Source organism: Vigna umbellata, chromosome 1, assembly GCF_029865625.1.
Source record: "Vigna umbellata cultivar VRB3 chromosome 1, Vumbellata_1.0, whole genome shotgun sequence".
Taxonomy (NCBI): Eukaryota; Viridiplantae; Streptophyta; class Magnoliopsida; order Fabales; family Fabaceae; genus Vigna; species Vigna umbellata.
The window spans coordinates 81913547-81932895 of record NC_142165.1 but is presented as its reverse complement, the minus strand read 5'-3'; the positions used below and the strand labels follow the sequence as shown (position 1 = coordinate 81932895).

General features: G+C 32.6%; 1 protein-coding gene across 2 annotated transcripts; it reads right to left on the bottom strand.

The window, feature by feature from the left end:
- Positions 1-212: 212 nt before the first annotated feature.
- LOC124845030 (BAG-associated GRAM protein 1) lies at positions 213-10349 on the bottom strand. 2 transcript variants are annotated; one of them, XM_047322063.2, is made up of 18 exons: positions 9909-10349; positions 9128-9178; positions 8903-9000; positions 8280-8355; positions 6866-6994; positions 6708-6754; positions 6169-6292; positions 5973-6089; positions 5371-5400; positions 5175-5274; positions 4604-4710; positions 3814-3957; positions 3627-3731; positions 2717-2863; positions 2431-2484; positions 1475-1538; positions 560-621; positions 213-467 (listed from the first exon to the last, which is right to left on the bottom strand). In XM_047322063.2, the coding sequence occupies exons 1-18, from the start codon at positions 10101-10103 to the stop codon at positions 351-353; spliced, it is 1767 nt and encodes a 588-aa protein (XP_047178019.1). In that variant the 5' UTR covers positions 10104-10349; the 3' UTR covers positions 213-350. The 2 variants fall into 2 exon arrangements, with proteins under 2 accessions (XP_047178019.1, XP_087960533.1); XM_088104407.1 differs by having other exon boundaries at positions 9128-9198; positions 9909-10047.
- Between the last annotated feature and the right edge of the window lie 9000 nt (positions 10350-19349).

Genomic DNA, 19349 nt, shown 5'->3' with positions numbered 1-19349 from the left:
TGCTCACTCCATTGTTTACGCATGTCGCATAACTGCTCTACAAAAATTCTTTATCAACAGAGTGCTAGATAGTTATTTTTCTTGGATGAAAAAACTTTATAGTAATTCGAAGAAATGAGGAAATTCTCATTTTCCATAAAAAGCGTTTCGATAAGGAAAATAAAAAGCAGCAGAATCCCCCTCCAAAATTTTCCAACGGAGATACACAAAAAAAAAAAAAAAAAACCTATTGCATTCAAAATATACATATACAGATATATTCGGCTATGCGTGTTACATGAAAAAAGAAAAAAAAAAGTTACAATATTGCACAGATAAATAAAATCATAATCTTGAGATTCCCAAAAATATCAGCTTCCCGGGGTCAGTGCAAGGGGCGAAGAGACCTCATCGTTCTCGTCATTAGAAGTATTTGATTTTATAAACGATCGAGCAACATCTAACATGACCTCAACTTCTTTCTTGTACTACATTGTTAAACAACAATTATTTTTAATTAAACGCTGTTAATACCTGCAGCTTGAAACTACTAGATATGAAATAACTGTCAACAACCAACCTCATTGACTGCCCCCGACTTTATTTTGGATTGCATAACACACCATTTCTTGAAATGTGCACCTGTAAGAAAGAAGGAAATTACTCGGGTTTTATTTTTTACTTTAATATTTCTATTGGCTTCCCTTCTTGATGTCCTGGAATGGAATTTTAGCTTGCGCCTGATTCTAACATGCTAATCATAATGTGGTTCTCAAAGCCAGATAGTGACAGAACAATCAAACCCGAAATCGCTCTAGTGAGGAAGTAGGATGGCCAGTATATTATTCTATATAGACCAGAGGCAAGTTAAACAATTTATGTTACCAAATATGTAGGTGCTAAAAAAGTTAGTCTAAATTAAACACATTATGAGGAAAAGTCAAGTGGATGATTCTGTGGCTGCACAGGACATGAAGGATCATTAATGAAGCCAAGAAAAAAAATCAGAACAAAACAGAACAGAAAGGTTGAACAAGTACAGCAGAATCAGGACTTTCAAAACACGATCACCCACCAAAAAGGAAAAAAAAAAAGAAAAAAGTGGAAGAGTGAGCAAAGGAACAGAGTAGTAGTAGTGGAAGTGAAGACATTTCTCTATTCAGATAACTTACAAGAAAACTGAGTAGACGACTTACAGAAAAAAATAATAATAATAATAACAAACAGACAATATGTATGGGTGTGTGCCTGGAAATGCTGTCTAGCACGGTGTTATGTGTAAATAAAGCTTAGCTGAGAAAATAGTTTCAAATCAAATCATTCAGCAGGGAAAAAATCGTGGAAATAATCCAAAACAACAAATAATATCATGGGTTTTTATAGTCAGCATTTTTTGTGGTTGGTGATTAGCAGAAGACTGCATCATCAATGACACACTTAAATAGGGAATAAGAAGTGAATGGGACAATATTCAGGAGTTTCAACCACAACTTACCCACTTTAATGTCCAGATTACACGAGCTTTCATTAATTGTCGCCAAGCTCCATTTACAGTGTACCTAACGGACCAAAAACATAAACCATCTTTTATCATAAAAATATAATATAACATTAGAAACAATATACTGGGAGACAAACACATCACAGATTCATGAAGGAGGGACGATTATTGGTATGTTAATATTATATTTCAATATTTCATACATTAGTTACAAACTTTAATCCTTCCAATTCAGAGTTTAACATCTAGGACTTTATAAAAAGGTATTTTTGAAAGTTAGAACTCGTTCTTTCTCCCTTTTGCTAGGAAAGTCACAAATGAACATCTGATGATAGTAAGTGTTTTTACATCAATATTAAAAAGTGCCAACTATCCTTCCCTTTCTGGTTGGCATTTCTTTAACAAGGCGTAGTAGTAAGTACACAGGAGCGTACACCATAACAAAAGCTAGAATATTATTGTTCGATAGTTGTTTGGTGGGTTGCAGCTTCACATATTCTAAATGTGCTATGTGCAATACCAATGGAACTTCAGAGGGTAAGATAATGGATTAACTCTAGTGTCACATTTGCAATGTTAGTCAAAATCAATTTTGCAATAAGGATTCTATTAAATGAATTATTTTTAAAGAACTTGATAAGTATGTGTCTAGCACTCTCTTGTTCCTTCCATCGTCATACCATCAAGTTTAAAGATTAAATTTAGGACAATCAGTACAATATGGTTTACGAACAATGCAGACTCTTAAATGACAGAGCATCGTATTCAGGCAATAACTTTCTTGACTGCACATATAATACGTGAATCTTCCTCCATTAAACTAATGAATAATAAAAATATATTTAGACATAGAATGATTCAAATCGGATCACAGGAACAAAAGTATATTGAAAGAAGAATGTACAGAAAACAGACGAGTATCCAGATAAGATATTCAAAGTATTCCCAACCTCAAAATAGGATCCAAATGGAACATCATGTGCCTCCTGCACAGTCTCAAACACCTAAAAGAAGTCACAAAAGCATCTCATTAGTTACTTTGAACACACCTAAGAAAAAGTTTGCTTCTTCTTTTGGAACAGAGGCTGGTAGAAGAAGGAAAGGAGATGAGTTGCAAAAGAAAATGATGTTAACTAGACCACAAAAAAAAAGCTGTCAACATTAAAACATAATCATTTATCATTATATTCTCTTTGATATTGCATAGTATGTAATGAATAAAAACAACAGCCTAACCAGGTTTTTCTTGTCTGGTGTTAGAACATGATGTTGCCACTCTGTCATGGCTGTATCTGGAGGGCACATAGGGCTGTTACAAAGTGATCTGAAGGTTATCTCTCGGACTTGACCATCATATTCGTCTGCTGTATGCCACTGGCCCATCTGTAAATAGCATAACCATTGAGCAAACCAACAACTTAAGACCCAAAATCACTTGGCTATCAAAAGATAAATACATGGAAAACAAACAAATATAAAGTTGTACTTTATTCAATAAAAGAAATATCTACTAAGGAAAAAGGAGAGATCTACAATTCATTTGCAAATGATTGATAGAGTAACCAACAGTATGAGAACTCCTAGCAGTGAGAGCACCGTTTGTGAATGTATATTCTAATTGAGGAATCAAGGGAAGAGTTAAATCTAAACCTGAGCTTTTGAGACAAACATTGACATCAAAGGATTTTCTTTTGACTATATGAGTAGAAAGTGTATATGCATATCAATTTTAGAAAGAAAGCTAGCTCTTGTAATTGGAGAGTCCAAAACACTATAAACCACATTACTAGACATTATAACTTCAAATTTATCATACATTCAAGGGTTCCCTGTGAACATGCTGAACCTTGGTAAAACTACTCTGACATAACCACAACAAGATCATATGAGAATGTCCAACACAAAAAGGGAATACGTTTAAAATGAGGATCTTAACTGAACAATATTTCATTGTGCATCTAGCTATGCTTTCAGCATTAGCCAATAAAAGTTCATCAAATTTTACAAAAACACCAAGATTAGTGTCTGCTGGGGACACATGAATAAGTAAGCTTTTTATTATTTCACATTTGATTTCCATTATAACTCCACATGAGAAATTCACAGCTTTCATAAGGAATCACAATAGCAGTTGAAGAAAATTTACCACAAGATTAGTGTCCTTTCGTACTGAACGATATTTGCTAGTAAAATTTGAGCCGTCATTCAACAATAAGTTAAAAAACTGCTCTGCTGTGCAGGGAAAAACATCCTGTAGAACAATCACCGGTTATGTGTAAACAATTAAACTAATAGTTAAACTCATGAAGATAAAAGATGAAAACAATGCCTACATTGTATATACCAACTAACGCCTCTTCTTTGATAAAATGTGGAAGTTTTCCAGTTTTTGATATGCTTTCTACAGGAGCCTTATCCAACAGTTTATTGCCTCTTACAGAACTGCTATGTGCACGCTGCTCTGACTCTGCATTTTCCTATATAATAATTAACAAGAACACTTAATTGCTTGAACGGAAAAGAAAACAAATATATGCACATCAACTTCTATTTGCAAATTAAGACTAAATACATATCATCATGGGTAAGATCTCATCTAGAGACATCATCCTTGGGTTTATCAAAGATCAATTGGAAAATATCCTCAATAAAAACCATTGAGAGATCTTTGAATTAGTTACATACATAGCAAGAATTCAAACTTGAGGCGGTGTTGGTGATTAAGTTAAATTTATAAATAGGGATAGTAAGAGATATGCGCTTCATGTAATTATGTCAATTAGGATAACCTTTATCCATTGTATTTATCACTCATCATAAATAAGAGTCTTTCCTGCATAGATCAGGAACACACAATTCATCAAATGTCCCTTGTTTTTTCCATCTCAACGCATGTATCAGCTTCATAACAAGTTCCCTAGCTAAAAGGCATGAAGATTTTATAACTAGTCAATGTAATGGGTGCACTTCAGAGGGAATAGTAAACAATAACGATACCCTCAAAAGAGTACCCATCATAGTAGAGGAGTCAAACTCCTATATTTGAATCTCTTAAAGGTTTTACAATAAAATGCAACTTATTCAAAGTCGACAAAACCAAATTGACTAGGTAAGAGCTGTAACCTTCTTCTCAGCTTCCAACATTTCATGGAAATTCTTCGCAGCACGCTGGAGATTTCTGAATGCATGATTCCTGTTCCAAAAGGATGCGAACATATATCTGACCCTACCTGAAATAATAAACAAGAAACATGCAGACCTAATCCAATTATCTAACAAAGGTCATTGGTGATAATACGCAGTGCTCACTTTTATTCATTAAAGAAAACCATAAACAGTAATTTTTTAAAAGAAATGCTATAAAAATTCAAAATAACATTACAAACAGTATCCAGAAATACAGTAATACATCAGTATTATGAAAAAATGAAAGTCATTCAACAATAAAGGAAAATCCCCAGGCAACAAATGAAGTGTTGTGATACATATAGAGAATGTGATAACCATAGTGGCAAGTGGATGCAATCCCTTGAGCTTAATTGGATTGATTTATTTGTATAAAATATGGACAAGCTTAGTTAATTGGATTGACATATTTACAAAAAAATAGGACATGCATTGAATTGAATCAAAAATTAGAAATACAGTTCCTCCGAGTAAATAAAGAACTAATTGTTTCAAACAAATTACTAACCATCAGGGCTTCCCAAAGGAGGGACACCATGTCCACCAGCACCCATGCGAAGTATAATTGTTATAGCAGGATTAATAAATGCATGTTGGCTCCGTCGAATCTTAAGAAAAAGTAGAATAGTTACACCAGATGGAAGTTTTAATTTCACTGAAATATTTAGTGAGGAAGGGAAGAAAAAAAGAATTTGAGCTCATACCTCATCTATATCTTCAAATGGAATACGCACCTGTCAAATATTCCAAAGAAATTAACATTATAACCAAAACTAGAAAAAAAAAACTAAAAATGCAAAAAAAAAACAAAGAATAATAGCAAATAACAGATTGGCAGTGTCGATAAGTATAAGAAAGCTTTTTTCCAACAGTAGTATATATTAATAATACAGTTGTTGCATAAAAAAATAAAGGTCCAGGCAAACCATATGACTAATAATACAACTGTGAACTTCACATGAAATTTAAACCACTCTCAACTCAAAATTTTAATCTTGAAACATTATCAGAAAATCATAAAATTAAAACAGCCAACATGAATGATGGATCAACAACCTTGAACAAGAAACAATATAGTATGCAATAGTGTTCAGTACTCAAACTTTATTGGAAAAGTCAAGTCAAACAGCTTTTAATAGCTTACTGTTTTTCTGTTTAGACAGTTTTGGTTTTCTGATATACTGTTATCCATACACTTTGTATATAAACATTGCTTTACACTTCAGTTTAATATAGACTCTCTATTCTTCATTCTTTCTCTTCCAAATTCTCCAACAAACTTGACAAAACAGAAGTACAGTCTTACCTTCATTTGCTTTGAGAACACATTGGAGTGAAAACAAATGTGCCATGCTGAGACATACATACGACCATGGTACAAAAATGACCTCTCAAGTGCACAAGAATAACTATGATCAACAACCTGAAAAATATGCCTCACTTGTCAGATCAGCAAAATTCTATATTAGTAATTGTTAACCAGAACAAATTCCATCAGTAACCTCGTCTGGATGAAGAGAAAATATTGTCTGAAGAGGCCCTGGCTTTTGATGGACTACAGTGGGCCCCTGTCTTTCCAAGGGTGGGATCCTTCTTCGGGGGTTGGCTCCTCCATATCCATTTATCCTATAAGAGCAATTATGACTATAAGAAAGAGACCAGTAAATGATGATGATGATGATGATAATAATAATAATCATAATATAGTAATAGATGAAGCAGGAACTACCAATAATAATAACAATAATAATAATAATAAAAATACTTGAGATGAATACAAATAGAAAACAAATGATTCCCCTCTCTTATGTTCTCATATTTATAATGACATTTGTAGTTCAGATAAAATGAGAGGGAAGAGAAAAAAATGAGAAAGGTCACACCAAGAAACTAGGTACAGCACATAGAACACAGCATCATTTCAATAAAGCCTATTTAAGATTACCTATTCCAACAATAATAATATAACACCCAAAGTATGTAGCACTAACATTAATTATATAATACATACATTTTTTTAAAATAATACCAAAAGGCTCACCTGGAAGAATTTCCAGATAGTTTTATTGTTTTTATATGAAGACAAACCTGCCACGCAGTTACATGTTAATAATCATACTTTTGAGACATAAAAACCTAATAGAACCAAAATAATAAAACCTTTAAAACCAAACATAATTTCTTCTGACAAGAGGTTACCTGCCCTGATGGACTATCCAAAGTATGCCACACTGCCCCAGTCTGACCTTCACTTTCAACCGGAACAGTCACTGAACCAAGAACAGCACTTTTCCAAATTATATCCCAATCATAAATTGTGACATTGATCTGCTACGTCAGCAGGGAAAGAAGTCAGTTTCACGAAAACCTACATAATAGATATAATCTGTCAAATAAGAAGCTTGTCTAACATAATGCAAGTTATGCTGGCACTCATTTATAGATATCAATCCCAGAACATGCTCAAAAGAAATTATGTTTGACCACTATAATTAGCTTCAGAAAGTTACACTTGCATAGGCATATTTATTTTCATTATTCTTCTCAACAGTTTTCTTTGTCTGAGTTTACAAAAGAAAATGCATTTCTACACTAAACTCTCAAAGTTGCAGTAAGCTTATTTTTGGTCCTCCAGATTTAAATTAGTCATGTTAGTACCAGTAGTTGGAAAAAAAGCTTGTTTTAGTCTCTCCCAATTACTGTCAAACATTTCACTTCATGGCTGATGGATCACAAGTCTTTGACATGATAAATCTTGCATTCTTATCATCAAACACCATACCACATTTACTTTCCTTTCAAAGTACTAATTTTCATGACATTTAGGTAGACTGTGTTTGGGTAGAAGGACTGAAGAAGTTTTTTTTTTTTCTTTCCTTAATTAAAAGGACTAAAGATCAGTTGGACCAAGATTGTATTTACAACAAATTAAAAGCTAAAAACTTATTTAAGCCTTAAATTTATTTGAAAACAGAAAACCAGAATCCAATACGTAAAAGATTATTAATTACAAACAACAACAACAACAACAACAAGACAGCACTCTGTCCTCCAAGAGTTTCCCCTCCACAAAGGATTTCCTTTCACAAAGAGCTAATGCTTAATCTATAAAATTAACATCCATCCCCTCTCCTCATATCCTAACAAACTATCCTCCTCCATCTTTTCTACTCTTTCCTTATTTTATTAGGATTTCTACAGGTCTTCACCACATATGCCCAAACCACCTAAGATGAGACTCCACTGTCTTCTCCAGAGTAGTTGTTGCCCCAAATTTCTCTCTAATACATTATTCCTGACAAATCTTTTTTCATTAATTACATTGGAAATAAAATAGTTTCATTTCATTGTAGTGAATAGGTTGCATTGTCCATGAGATAAAATCTACTCATACATCAAAACAAATTAGATAGAAGCATTATCCACTGCAAAACATATATATTATTACATTACATGAAAATTTGTCCTCTAAGACATAAATCACGGTAAAACAAACAGAAAGAAAAGAATACTGAGCATGTTCTTAGAAGAAAAGTTTAAAATTAAAACAAAAATCATGAATAGGTGATAATTACTCCAATTTGACACATATGTGATAGATAATGCCAGATACCTGGACAGGAAGTTCATCAACAGAAAAATTGAACTCCTCACCCCACATTGGGTTTCTTGAACCAGGGACCATGGAACTGCATCACCACACCAGAGCCCAATAAACAATGTTGAGAAAAAAAATATATTTCTTTTGGGAAGATATGCTGAGTATGAGAAAAGTATTATCATATCCGTTCTAAAACCTCTAACAGACTCTGACAGCGCACATTCCTTATTTTCTTGTCATTCTATGGTCAATTCAGATACTACGTGCATTAAAGTAAAAAAATCTTTATGAAACAATACATATTACATATGTATGCATGCAATCACATAGATATATGGGTGTTGTACAGTTATTCCCAAGCATCATAGTATTACTCCTCCTGATTAATTCTAAACTTGCAAAGTACAAATAATATTAGCTACAAACTAAATTCCTCTACAAAAGAAAGTAGGAGAACTAAGGCTGATTTACAGTAGAGAGCTCTAAACTAAAAAGCCAATGGCTCCAGATGGAAAAAAATCCCCCTACACCTCCGTCCCCTTCCCCCCTCCTCTTAAGATACAATTTTCCTCTTCCCCGCAAATTTTTGGAGTGATAAATTCAAATAAAGGAGGGAAATAACTAGATCAACAAACCTGAATCGCTTTTCATTGCCACATGTGATGATAGCATAAGGATCCGATGTGCCATTTAAATTTGCACCAACAAGATTCTTAGCAGCCAATAGTTCTAACTTCAAAGAGAATTTGAAAACAAATCCACATATCATCAATAAATTCCAGCATATATACAGTGCAAGACAAATTGCCTTATTCCATGGGGAAGGAGGTCCAGACTATATATTGCTAGAAAACCTATACCTTGATCAAGTACGCTGAACTGGCTTGAGAATCCACTTTAGGCTGCTCCATCTACAAAAATAAGTGCAGAACTGCATGTCAACAAGTTAAAAATTACACCACGCAGCAACTGACAGGAAAATCTAGAGGCACTAAGTTATAAACCCAAACAGTATTTAAGTTCTTGACAAAAATTCAAAATAACTAGTGACAGCAATTCATATCCGAAGGAACTCCTATCAGAGATAAAACTGAATGACAACCAAATTCAAAATTACTCCATGAAGTAACTAGCAAAAAATTTGAGCCACTGAGTTATAAACCCTAACAGCATTTCCATTTTTGACAAGCCACGTCTGCAAACGAACCGGTGATCACAATTTACAATGCTAACGAACTCGTAGTAGAGAAAAACTAAACTTTAACCAGTTAAAAATTGCTCCGTGAAGCAACTATAACGAGGATTTCAAGCCATTACCAGTACTTCCATTCTTGACAGACAACAAACGAACTAGTGATCACAATTCACAATTATAACGAACTCAACACAATTGAATTCACACAACTGCTCCACTTCAGAGAAACCGATCAATTCCGCTAAAACCATAAAAATAAACAAAAGGAATTCAAAATTAAACTGCAAGATCATTCTATAGAACACAACACAAGTGATCGCCAGAAAAGATTAAAGAAAACGAATCTCCGAAATTCTTCCATGATTTAAAAAATACACGATATAAATAGTAACGAAGCATTGGAAGCGCGGAAGTAACCGAAGAACTCAGAAAACAACGAAAATAACCTTGTCCTTATCGTCGGCGACATCGACTGTGGCGGAATTGTCGGGAAGCGACGGATCGGCGTGGAAGTGTCCGGTTCGGGCGGCGAAGAAGCGATAGGCGATTATGACGAAGACAGCGGCGGCGACGGCGACTTTGATCTCCCATAGAGAGGGAAAAAGAAAAGCGAAGAGCGCGGGATCAACGGTCCAGTTCATAGTGATGGTCGCAAGTGGCAACGTAAACGGAGAGAGCAACTGACGAATCAGAAACAGAGCGGTGAAGGAGTTGTTCTAGGGTTTAGGGAATGTTGCCAAGCCATGGGAAGAAGAGGAAGGAGGAAGTTGATGAAAGAACAAAGAGAGTCAAAGTTGGACCGTTGGAAGCCAAAGAAAGAGAGTGCGAAGTGTCAAACAACTGCACTCGTCTTCTTGCCTTCTTTTTTTTCTTGCCCGAATGAACTAAACGGCAAGGATAACAAAAAAATAAAAAAATACGGGATTTAGACTTTTAGATAGCCGATTATTATTCCTAATTTTATTTCATGAAATTAGCGTAATCATAATTTTATATCACGATTATAATCTTGAATATCATGCTTGCAAATATTTCATAAACTCAAATTAAAATATAAATAAATAATTATATTCCGAATTAATTATGAGAACATATAAGTGTGTGACATTCGCGTGGATGAATAAACAATATTACAATTTAGATTCAAGAGAAAAGTACATTTTTAAAGTTATTTTTTTAGTCAGTTCGATTATTAAATTAATAAATATAATTTATGACCGTATATAAAAAAATTTCACGTATTTTACCCTCTTTGTTATTATTTTTTTTCCTCTTCTTTCAACTCAAAAAGACTTCCAAAGAAACTTATAGTACTGGATGCAATGTCATCAAAATCGATCCATTATTGAATCAATTGAGATCCTAGACTAATGAGTCAATGATGGAACGGATAAACTGTTAGCTAAATTGATTAATCTGGTATATATTAAAAAAATTAATTATATATATAATATAATTTTATATATCTATATTTTATATTTAAATTATATGAGTATTAAAATATATTCAATATTTCAAATAAAAAAGTTTTAAATAATATAAACATTACAATAACTGTATAGGTATCAGTACAAATATATAGTACAGTGGTATTTGTGTGTTCAGTGATAAAAATAATTAACACAGTTGAGAAAAACAGTTACTATTATAATAAAAAGAAACCGTCATTAGAATATTACGAGAAATATTGTAAAGAAAGTGTGTTGACAACCTCAAAAGAAAACTAAGTATTAAAAGATAAAAAGAAAAATGTAAAATAAATATTTAGAGAGAGTAATAAAAGTAAGAATAAAGAAATTACAAAAGGATATTAAAAAGCATAAAATAGAAATTTCTTCTGGAAAATTTAGACTCTTTATTTCTAAATATGTTGGAATATTATAGAAGTTTATATAGCATGTTATAGAATAAAATTATTGAGCCTCATAGACTAATAGTACTATGAGTTAATTCATGCTTTAACTATATTATCGTTACAGAAGTTAAAAAGAATAAAATTACTAAGTCCAGAGTAACATTACCTACTAAAACAAAGAGTTAATTCGTATCCTTTAACCATATTATTATTGCATAAGGTAAAAGAGTTCTACCTTTCTTACATTTTATTATCTACATTTTCAACCAACTAACATAAATCTAGATTAGTTGTTTAGCTTTTTGCACAATTTAAGAAGTTTTATTTTTTTAAAAGTTATCTATTGTTTATACTAAAAACACTTTGTTCCTATCCGATTCAAAAACATATTAAATAACATTGTTTAATAAATTCTTTTAAGCCTATTTATAACGGAATAACTTAATTTACATCTATTTAAACCATGTTTATATATTATAACAAGATTTTAATTAGTTATTATTTATTATTATGTTACTATTTATTACATTATTATTATTATTTTAATAAGAGTATAGGTTCACATTACTAATTTTATAAATATAATTAGTATCTCTTAAGGGATACACACTTCATAATCATTATCACTCCCATTTATAGATTATAACTCCCATTTATAGATTATAACTCTCTTAGTGACTTGAGCATAAGAGAATCTTTGTAAGTGGATATTTCACCTCTTAATGGCTAAGAGTTAATTTCCATACAAATGGAACAAACAAATCACCATTAGGATCTCATCAAATGTCCAAAAGTCCATGCTTAAGATCCGAGTAAGAACATTGGTGCCCATCGTAGGGTCCCGATAAAATGCTTTCCTAGTCTCACCTCCCTATTCTCACCACTAAAAAATCAACACAACTCTCCCGAGAGATGGAAGTCAACCAGATGACCACCCTTCACCAATAGATGCAAATGCTCATACAGTAACAAGATAAGTAGTGTAGGCACCAGAAGACGATCTTGAGGCCATATGCACTCAACAAAAAGTCGACCTGCAAGAGCTCTAATAACAACTGACCGACCTTGAGAACGGAGGATCCTCTAGTCGAACTTCTCCTAACCTGTAAGACAGGAAACGCTTAAACTCAAACACCAAAAACAACCTGACTTAGTTGGATTCACCCAAAAGTTGGGATCACTCCCCTCAGCACTGAGCTCAAACAAATCACAATAGGTCGGCTAACCCTAAAGGAGATGAGCCTTGAGGTTGCTCTTGTTGTTCCAGTCACGATGAACACCGAACTTAGAAACACGGAAGTCGATCAACCCAGAGCCACTATAACCTCTCCTTGAAGCCCAGACAAGAGCCAAGTATACACAAATACTATGCTCGAGATGCAGAATCCGTGGAGTCTCAAGGCTTTGCCTAAGGTATTTGGGTGTCTCAACATTTTCATAAATCACTTATGGTTTACCTATGTTGTTATTCTAACACCTGTCATATGCTTATTTCATTTAATAGTCTTTGTTAAACTTCAAAACACATGAGAGCGTTTAGACAATTTAGTCTTATAGACGATCTATTCTTAACAACCATCACAAGACAAACATTTTGGCCTCACCCTAGAGGACCTATCCATATTGTCTAAAGACTCAGTTACACCCCAGACAACCCATTGTCTAACAACTTAGCCTCACCCCAGATGGTCCATCTACATCATTTAACAACTCAATTACACCCTAAGAAGACCCATCATCTAACCACCTAGTCATATCCCCATACACTCCATCGTCTAACAACTCAGTTACACCCTAAACGACCTATCGTCTAACCACTCAATTAGACCCCTTAGACGATCCATAGTATAATAAAACAATTACACCCCTAACGATCCATTGTCTCACAACTCAATTACAAACTTAAAGCACAAGACTACAATATTACTACCTAATTCATTTCTTAAACATGAATCTAACAAACTACATATCACTATAGCATGCCCATTCCATGAATGAGTACCCAAAGCTTCCAATAAATACAACAATCAATATGTATTTCACACTAACCCTCGAACATGACAATGATAAACCATCAAAAACATGATCACTGCTAAAACCAAAACCTCGCACCAATCAAACCTAAAGTCATCTACTCTGGACAAAAATAACACTCTTCTAATACCTTAAACATACCAACTATAAGTCCTTAACATAAACATAATCACAATCAAAATTCAAGTTCTGTATAATCAAACATGCGTATTAATAACCCACAAATTTATATTGTATCATAAAATCATTATAGCAGCCCAAGGTCATGTACTAAAGCATAAAATTGTGACCATTGATAATCTAGCAATTATGTAGCAAAAACAATTTGTATGTTTTACAAGAATACATATTACAAAGATCAGAACATTTTAAATTAAAGGTTTAATTACATACTTGGACATCCATCTTTTACAATCAGAATAAAACCCAAAGGCACATAACTTATCCAATACCAACGAAAATGAACACATGCTCACAAAGGCCACACATTACTTGCTTGTTGTTCTTTAAATGTTACTGGACTATTGTTATCTTATTGAACATGTTAATTATGGAACAATGGTTTTAAGTTGGTAAGCAATTGGTTAATGGAAGTTGGATGTTTATTATATAAATTGTGTGAAGTATTATGTTTGTGTGCTTGGGTTTTGTTGTAACTCTGATGGAGATGTTATATTGTGATGATTGATGTTATTATGCATTTAGATGTAATCTTGTTAAATGAACATGTGGATGATTAGTGGTGAAGTGATACTATAACTCATAATTTAGTCAATGAAAGTGATTTTGACTATGTTAAATTGTAGATAATTAGGGGAGATAAATTGAGAGCTATTCGTGATGTGTTCAAGACTATGAAGTGGTCTAGGGTGAGTTACCCTTAATAAAATTCAGTTACTTCGTATTTTCAATTTTTATCTTTATTAAAAATTCAACTTTGATATGCTTGAGTGATTTTTAGATTTGGGATAATACAAAAAGTTTGCATTTTAATTTTCTTTTTCTATTATTTTTATTTTTTTTGGGTTTTGGACTTTATTTTAAGGCTTCAAGGTTTTCTTAAACTTATGTGCCTATATATGGAGGTACTAAAATCTAATGTAAACACTTTCGAGTCATAATATATGCATTTGCATTTTTAGGGAGGATTCTCTTGATTCTTGGATTGAAACTCTTATTCTTATCAAAGATTAACATCTTTGTAGTGAATCTTCACTTAACTTATCAATTTGCTAGATAGTGATGTCCTCATTTGTCTTATTCTGCATTCTTCTTTGATTTATTTTTGTTAAGCCTCTCAAGGATTCAAATTCAGAAAAGATCATACTCTTTTCTGGACAGGATTGTATCAACATGCCTATCAAGGAGCTTGAATGAATGGCCTACATGGCTGAAGAGCTCGACTAGATTAGCCGTCAAGAAGCTCCATCAGATAACCTTCACATTAAAGAACTTGACTGCATGGCCATCAAGGACCTTGGCCAAATGACCAACCTAGTTGAAGAGCTCGGTTGGATTAGCCATAAAGGAGCTCAATCAAGCGACCTTCACGTCAAAGAGCTTGGTCGCCATCAAGGAGCTCATCCAAATGGTCAACCTGGTTGAAAAGCTTGACTGAATTAGCAATCAAGAAGCTCAACTAGGTAGCCTTCACATAAAAGAGCTCGATCTCATGGTGATACGCTGGCGTTGATGCTATCAAATTACTACTACTTAACAAGGCAACTTCAGTATTGTCAAGTTAGTATTTAAAAAATTAGATATGGTTAAGTTGGTCTTGAGTCTTTTTCAATGAATACGATTTTTTTTTTCAATAATTGATTCTTATGAAATCCTACTAAAAAAGTTAGTGAAACACAATGTAAATATAAAAGTAAAAATCTATCCTAATGAAATTAATATTGAAGATTGATATAAGTGTGAGACAAATAAGAGACTCTAAAACAATTATAATAAAAATAGGTTAATTTCACTATTTTTCCAAAATAAATTCATCATCGATTAACCATATATTATTGTTCAATTAATTATTGTTTTTTATTTGAAATTAATTAAAGTACATTATTAATTAATTTGATGGCGCTCTTACTATTAACCAAAAAGCAATACCTTTCAAGATTATTCATAATAAATTCAAAAAATACATTTTTTACTGATTATTGTTTGAGTTTTTATCACTAATCAAAGTACATTCTCAATTGGTAGTAAAAACGCATTCAATCATATGAAAGTTCATAAATTCAATCAAAGTACATTATCAATCAAAACAAAAAACCTTTAGACTCATGATCAATATGCATATAGATTAAAACACCTCGCTAATTAGCTATAGTGTAAAAACTATTACTTTAGACGTGATTGAGAGATAAAAGACATAGAAGAAAGATAACCCAAATCAATAAAAAAAAAAACAAAGACATTATTTCAACATAACTTCATAATTCATAATGAAATTACAGTGAAACAACCCTAGAAGTTTATCCCTCAATGAATGAAGTGGAATACATGATGAATAAAAATAAAAGTAAGAGAATGAGAGATATGGTGGATGATTGCTTCGAAACCGGAGTTGCTAAATAGCCCCTTTCTACTTTCCCTTGTATTTTTATATAGAAATTGAACTGGACTTTGTTTCAAGCTTTTCTGTTATTATAATTTTCTTTTTGACAATATAATATCCTCCAATTATCTTCTAAATAATTCGATATCTTCAAGATATATTTTATTGATGTGGAGATCTAAAAATATTTGAGAAAATATTTGTTATATAAAAAAAGACTTGAAAATATTATCTTTTAATATTTACTGATATAGTTAAATAAGGTAATTATTTAACAAAATCAAATAAAATATCTTAAGACATATTTTCCTCAAATTATCTTTTATCATAAACATTTATAAATTATCAAATCCCGTTTAAAAAAATAGAGAAACCTGCAACATCCAATTTTTGTTTCCCCTTCCCTATTCCTGGCTTAGCCAAATTTCTTCACTTGTTTTCATGTTTTCCTTACCTTCTTCATGCAATGCTTTGCTTAACTTCTTATGATCTTGATTATTTTCTATTATTGGATTTATTTTTAAGGTATCATGAAACTTTAACCAATTTATTTCCACACCTCCATGAGTTTAACTTAGCTGCAGCTGCACTAACACACCTCAAAATATCCAAAGAACATTTATGCAACTAAAAAGCTATTTGTATCATGTATTAGTATCTCATGTTCAATAAACCAAATTATAACAGATTCTAATTAAAATATGCTTTTAAAGTACAAAAACCAATTGAGAATCCAAGATTAAAGGCTAAAACACGGGCATAAACATTACTCATCAAATGGTCTTCAAGGAGCTTGGCCAAATGGCCAAGCTAGCTAAAGAGCTTAGCTATACTAGAAACAAGGAGCTCGGTCAGACAACCTTCACATAAAAGATCTCGGTCGCATAACCATTAAGGAGCTCAATCAGACAACTTCATGTCAAAGCGCTAAATCGCATGGCCATCAAGGAGCTTGGTCAAATGACTTACCTAGCTGAAGAGATCGACTAGATTAGCCATCAAGGTGCTAATCCAGACAACCTTCACATCAAAGAACTCGACCCCAATGCCATATCACTTAAGCTCTGCTGGATTAGCCATTGAGAGAGCTTGACCCTAAGGCAAAACTACTTTAAGCTTGGTTGGATTAGCCATTGAGAGAGCTTGGCCTTAAGCCCAAACTATTTTAAGCTCGGCTAGATTAGCCATTGAAAGCTTGGCCCCGAGGCCAAACTACTTTAACCTTGACTAGATTAGCCAATGAGAGAGCTCGACCCCAATGCCATATTACTTTAAGCTTAGTTGGATTAACCATTGAGAGAGCTTGACCCCAAGGCTATATTACTTTAAGCTTGGCTAGATTAGCCATTGAGAGAGCTCGACCCTGAGGTCATAGTACTTTAAACTCAATTGGATTAACAATTGAGAGAGCTCAACCCCAAGGACATACTACTTTGAAACTCGTCTAGATTAATTTAAGCTCGACTAGATTAGCCATTGACAAAGCTCAACCTTGAGGCCAAACTACTTTGAGTATGATTTGAAGCTCTCATATTCATAAGTTAATTCATAAATTCTTTGATTCTCATTAACCCTTGTGTAGTGAGATTTCACTTTTTCATTTTTTTTATGAAATTATGAAGTATGGGGGCGTTAGACGAAAAATTAAATAGATTATTAAAAATATATTTGACCCAATAGAGAGCGCTTGTTTGAAAAAGCGTTGTCTATTAAAAAATTAAATAAATTATTTTAAAAAATTAAACAAATAAATAGTGTTTTTTCAAACAAGTGTTATCTATTGAAAAATTAAATAAATTGTTAAAAAAAATGTGAATCAATAGACAACGCTTGTTTTAAAAAAGCATTGTCTATTGGTGGTTAAATAGACAACACTTTTTGGAAAATCATTTTCTATTGGTGGCCTAATAGAGAGCGTTTTTTCAAATAAGCGTTGTCTATTGGTGACCATTAGATAATGCTTTTTTGGAAGCATTGTCTATTACTAGACAATGCTCCAATAAACAATGCCTAAAAAGCGTTGTTTATTAGAAGAAGAAAAAAGTATTGTCTATTGGTAATTTTCTAATAATGTTGGAATGTGTAAATGTCAACATTTTATTTGCATGTTTAGGTGTTTTTACTGGGTTTTCTTTCAAGCTTTTCTTCTTTTAGTCTGCTTAAAAGTTTTGTCTGACACCTTTCTCGTCCTTGTTTTTTAGTTTTACTTATTTGTCTTTATGTTCTTAGCTTTGTTTTTCTTCATGATTGATGTGACAATATTTCAACACTTCTGTATTCCTCTCTTGTTCTTTTTGTCTTCATCATCTAGGTCTTGATACATATAGTTTTGTTGTGTCTTTTGACCATTGATGCATATTTAATTCAACGTATTGTTCATATATTTTTCTATCTTCATCTGGGAGTTCTTGATACGATAATCAAAGTGTATTACTTCATGTGAATTACCATTTCTTTAATTTTTAGTCATTCAAAAATTTGATTCAAAAAGAAATAAAGGAATGAGAGGAAAAATAGAATAGACCTACTAACCTATTAGAAAAAGTGATATATCAACATTCACCATAGAAACCAAATATCCATTTCACATTCTTTAACAAACTTGAAGAATAGTAGAGCTGTCAAAACGGGTAACCCAGCCCGACTCATCACGGGTTGGTCACTTAGTGAGCCAACCCAACTCGACTAACTTATTTGCGAGTTGAAAAAATTTGAACCCGGCCTGACCCAACACGGGCTGATTGGTTAAACGGGTTGACTCACTAACTCATATTAATTATAAGTCTTTTTAAAATAAAAAAAATACAATTTTTTTAATTCAAAAATAAATAGATGTCACACTAAAATGATGTTAAACTTCAAAGACAACTCAAAATAAAAAGAAAAAGTATCATATAATCCAAGCGTAATCTAAAAACATGTACAAAAGGCGAACAAATAAGTTTTTTATATTGATAATTTTTATATCACTTGTCCATTTATAATATTAGAGCCTTGAATAAATAAATTTATAATATTTTTCTCTCGTGAAACATCCTCTTCTTTATAATCATCTACAATATAATGAAAAAAATGCTAACTAATAATATTGAAATACAAAATAATAAATAATAAAATTAAATTAGGTGGATTGGTGAGCCAGATTGACTCACTACGGGTTCAACCTGGTGAGCCGGGTTCTAACTAAGCCGGATTGAAAACTAACCCACATAAAAAATTACATTTTTTTCAAACTCAACCCGACTTAAACCTGTTGTGAACCAGGTTGGGTCGCTGGTTACAACTCATTTTGACAGCACTAAAAATAGTATATCAACACATAAACAAACTAAGGATCCTTAAGTCAATCAAAATACAAGCTTCACTTACCATTTCACATTCTTTAACAAACTTGAAAGATAGTATATCAACACATAAACAAATTAGGTTTCACATAGT

Coding starts and splice junctions, on each gene's coding strand:
- LOC124845030 (XM_047322063.2), bottom strand. CDS start 10,103: ATGAACTGGACCGTTGATCCCGCGCTCTTCGCTTTTCTTTTTCCCTCT. Junction 9,179..9,908: donor TCGCCGACGATAAGGACAAG/GTTATTTTCGTT, acceptor TTATTTTTGTAG/ATGGAGCAGCCTAAAGTGGA. Junction 6,995..8,279: donor TTGATGAACTTCCTGTCCAG/GTATCTGGCATT, acceptor CTGACGTAGCAG/ATCAATGTCACAATTTATGA.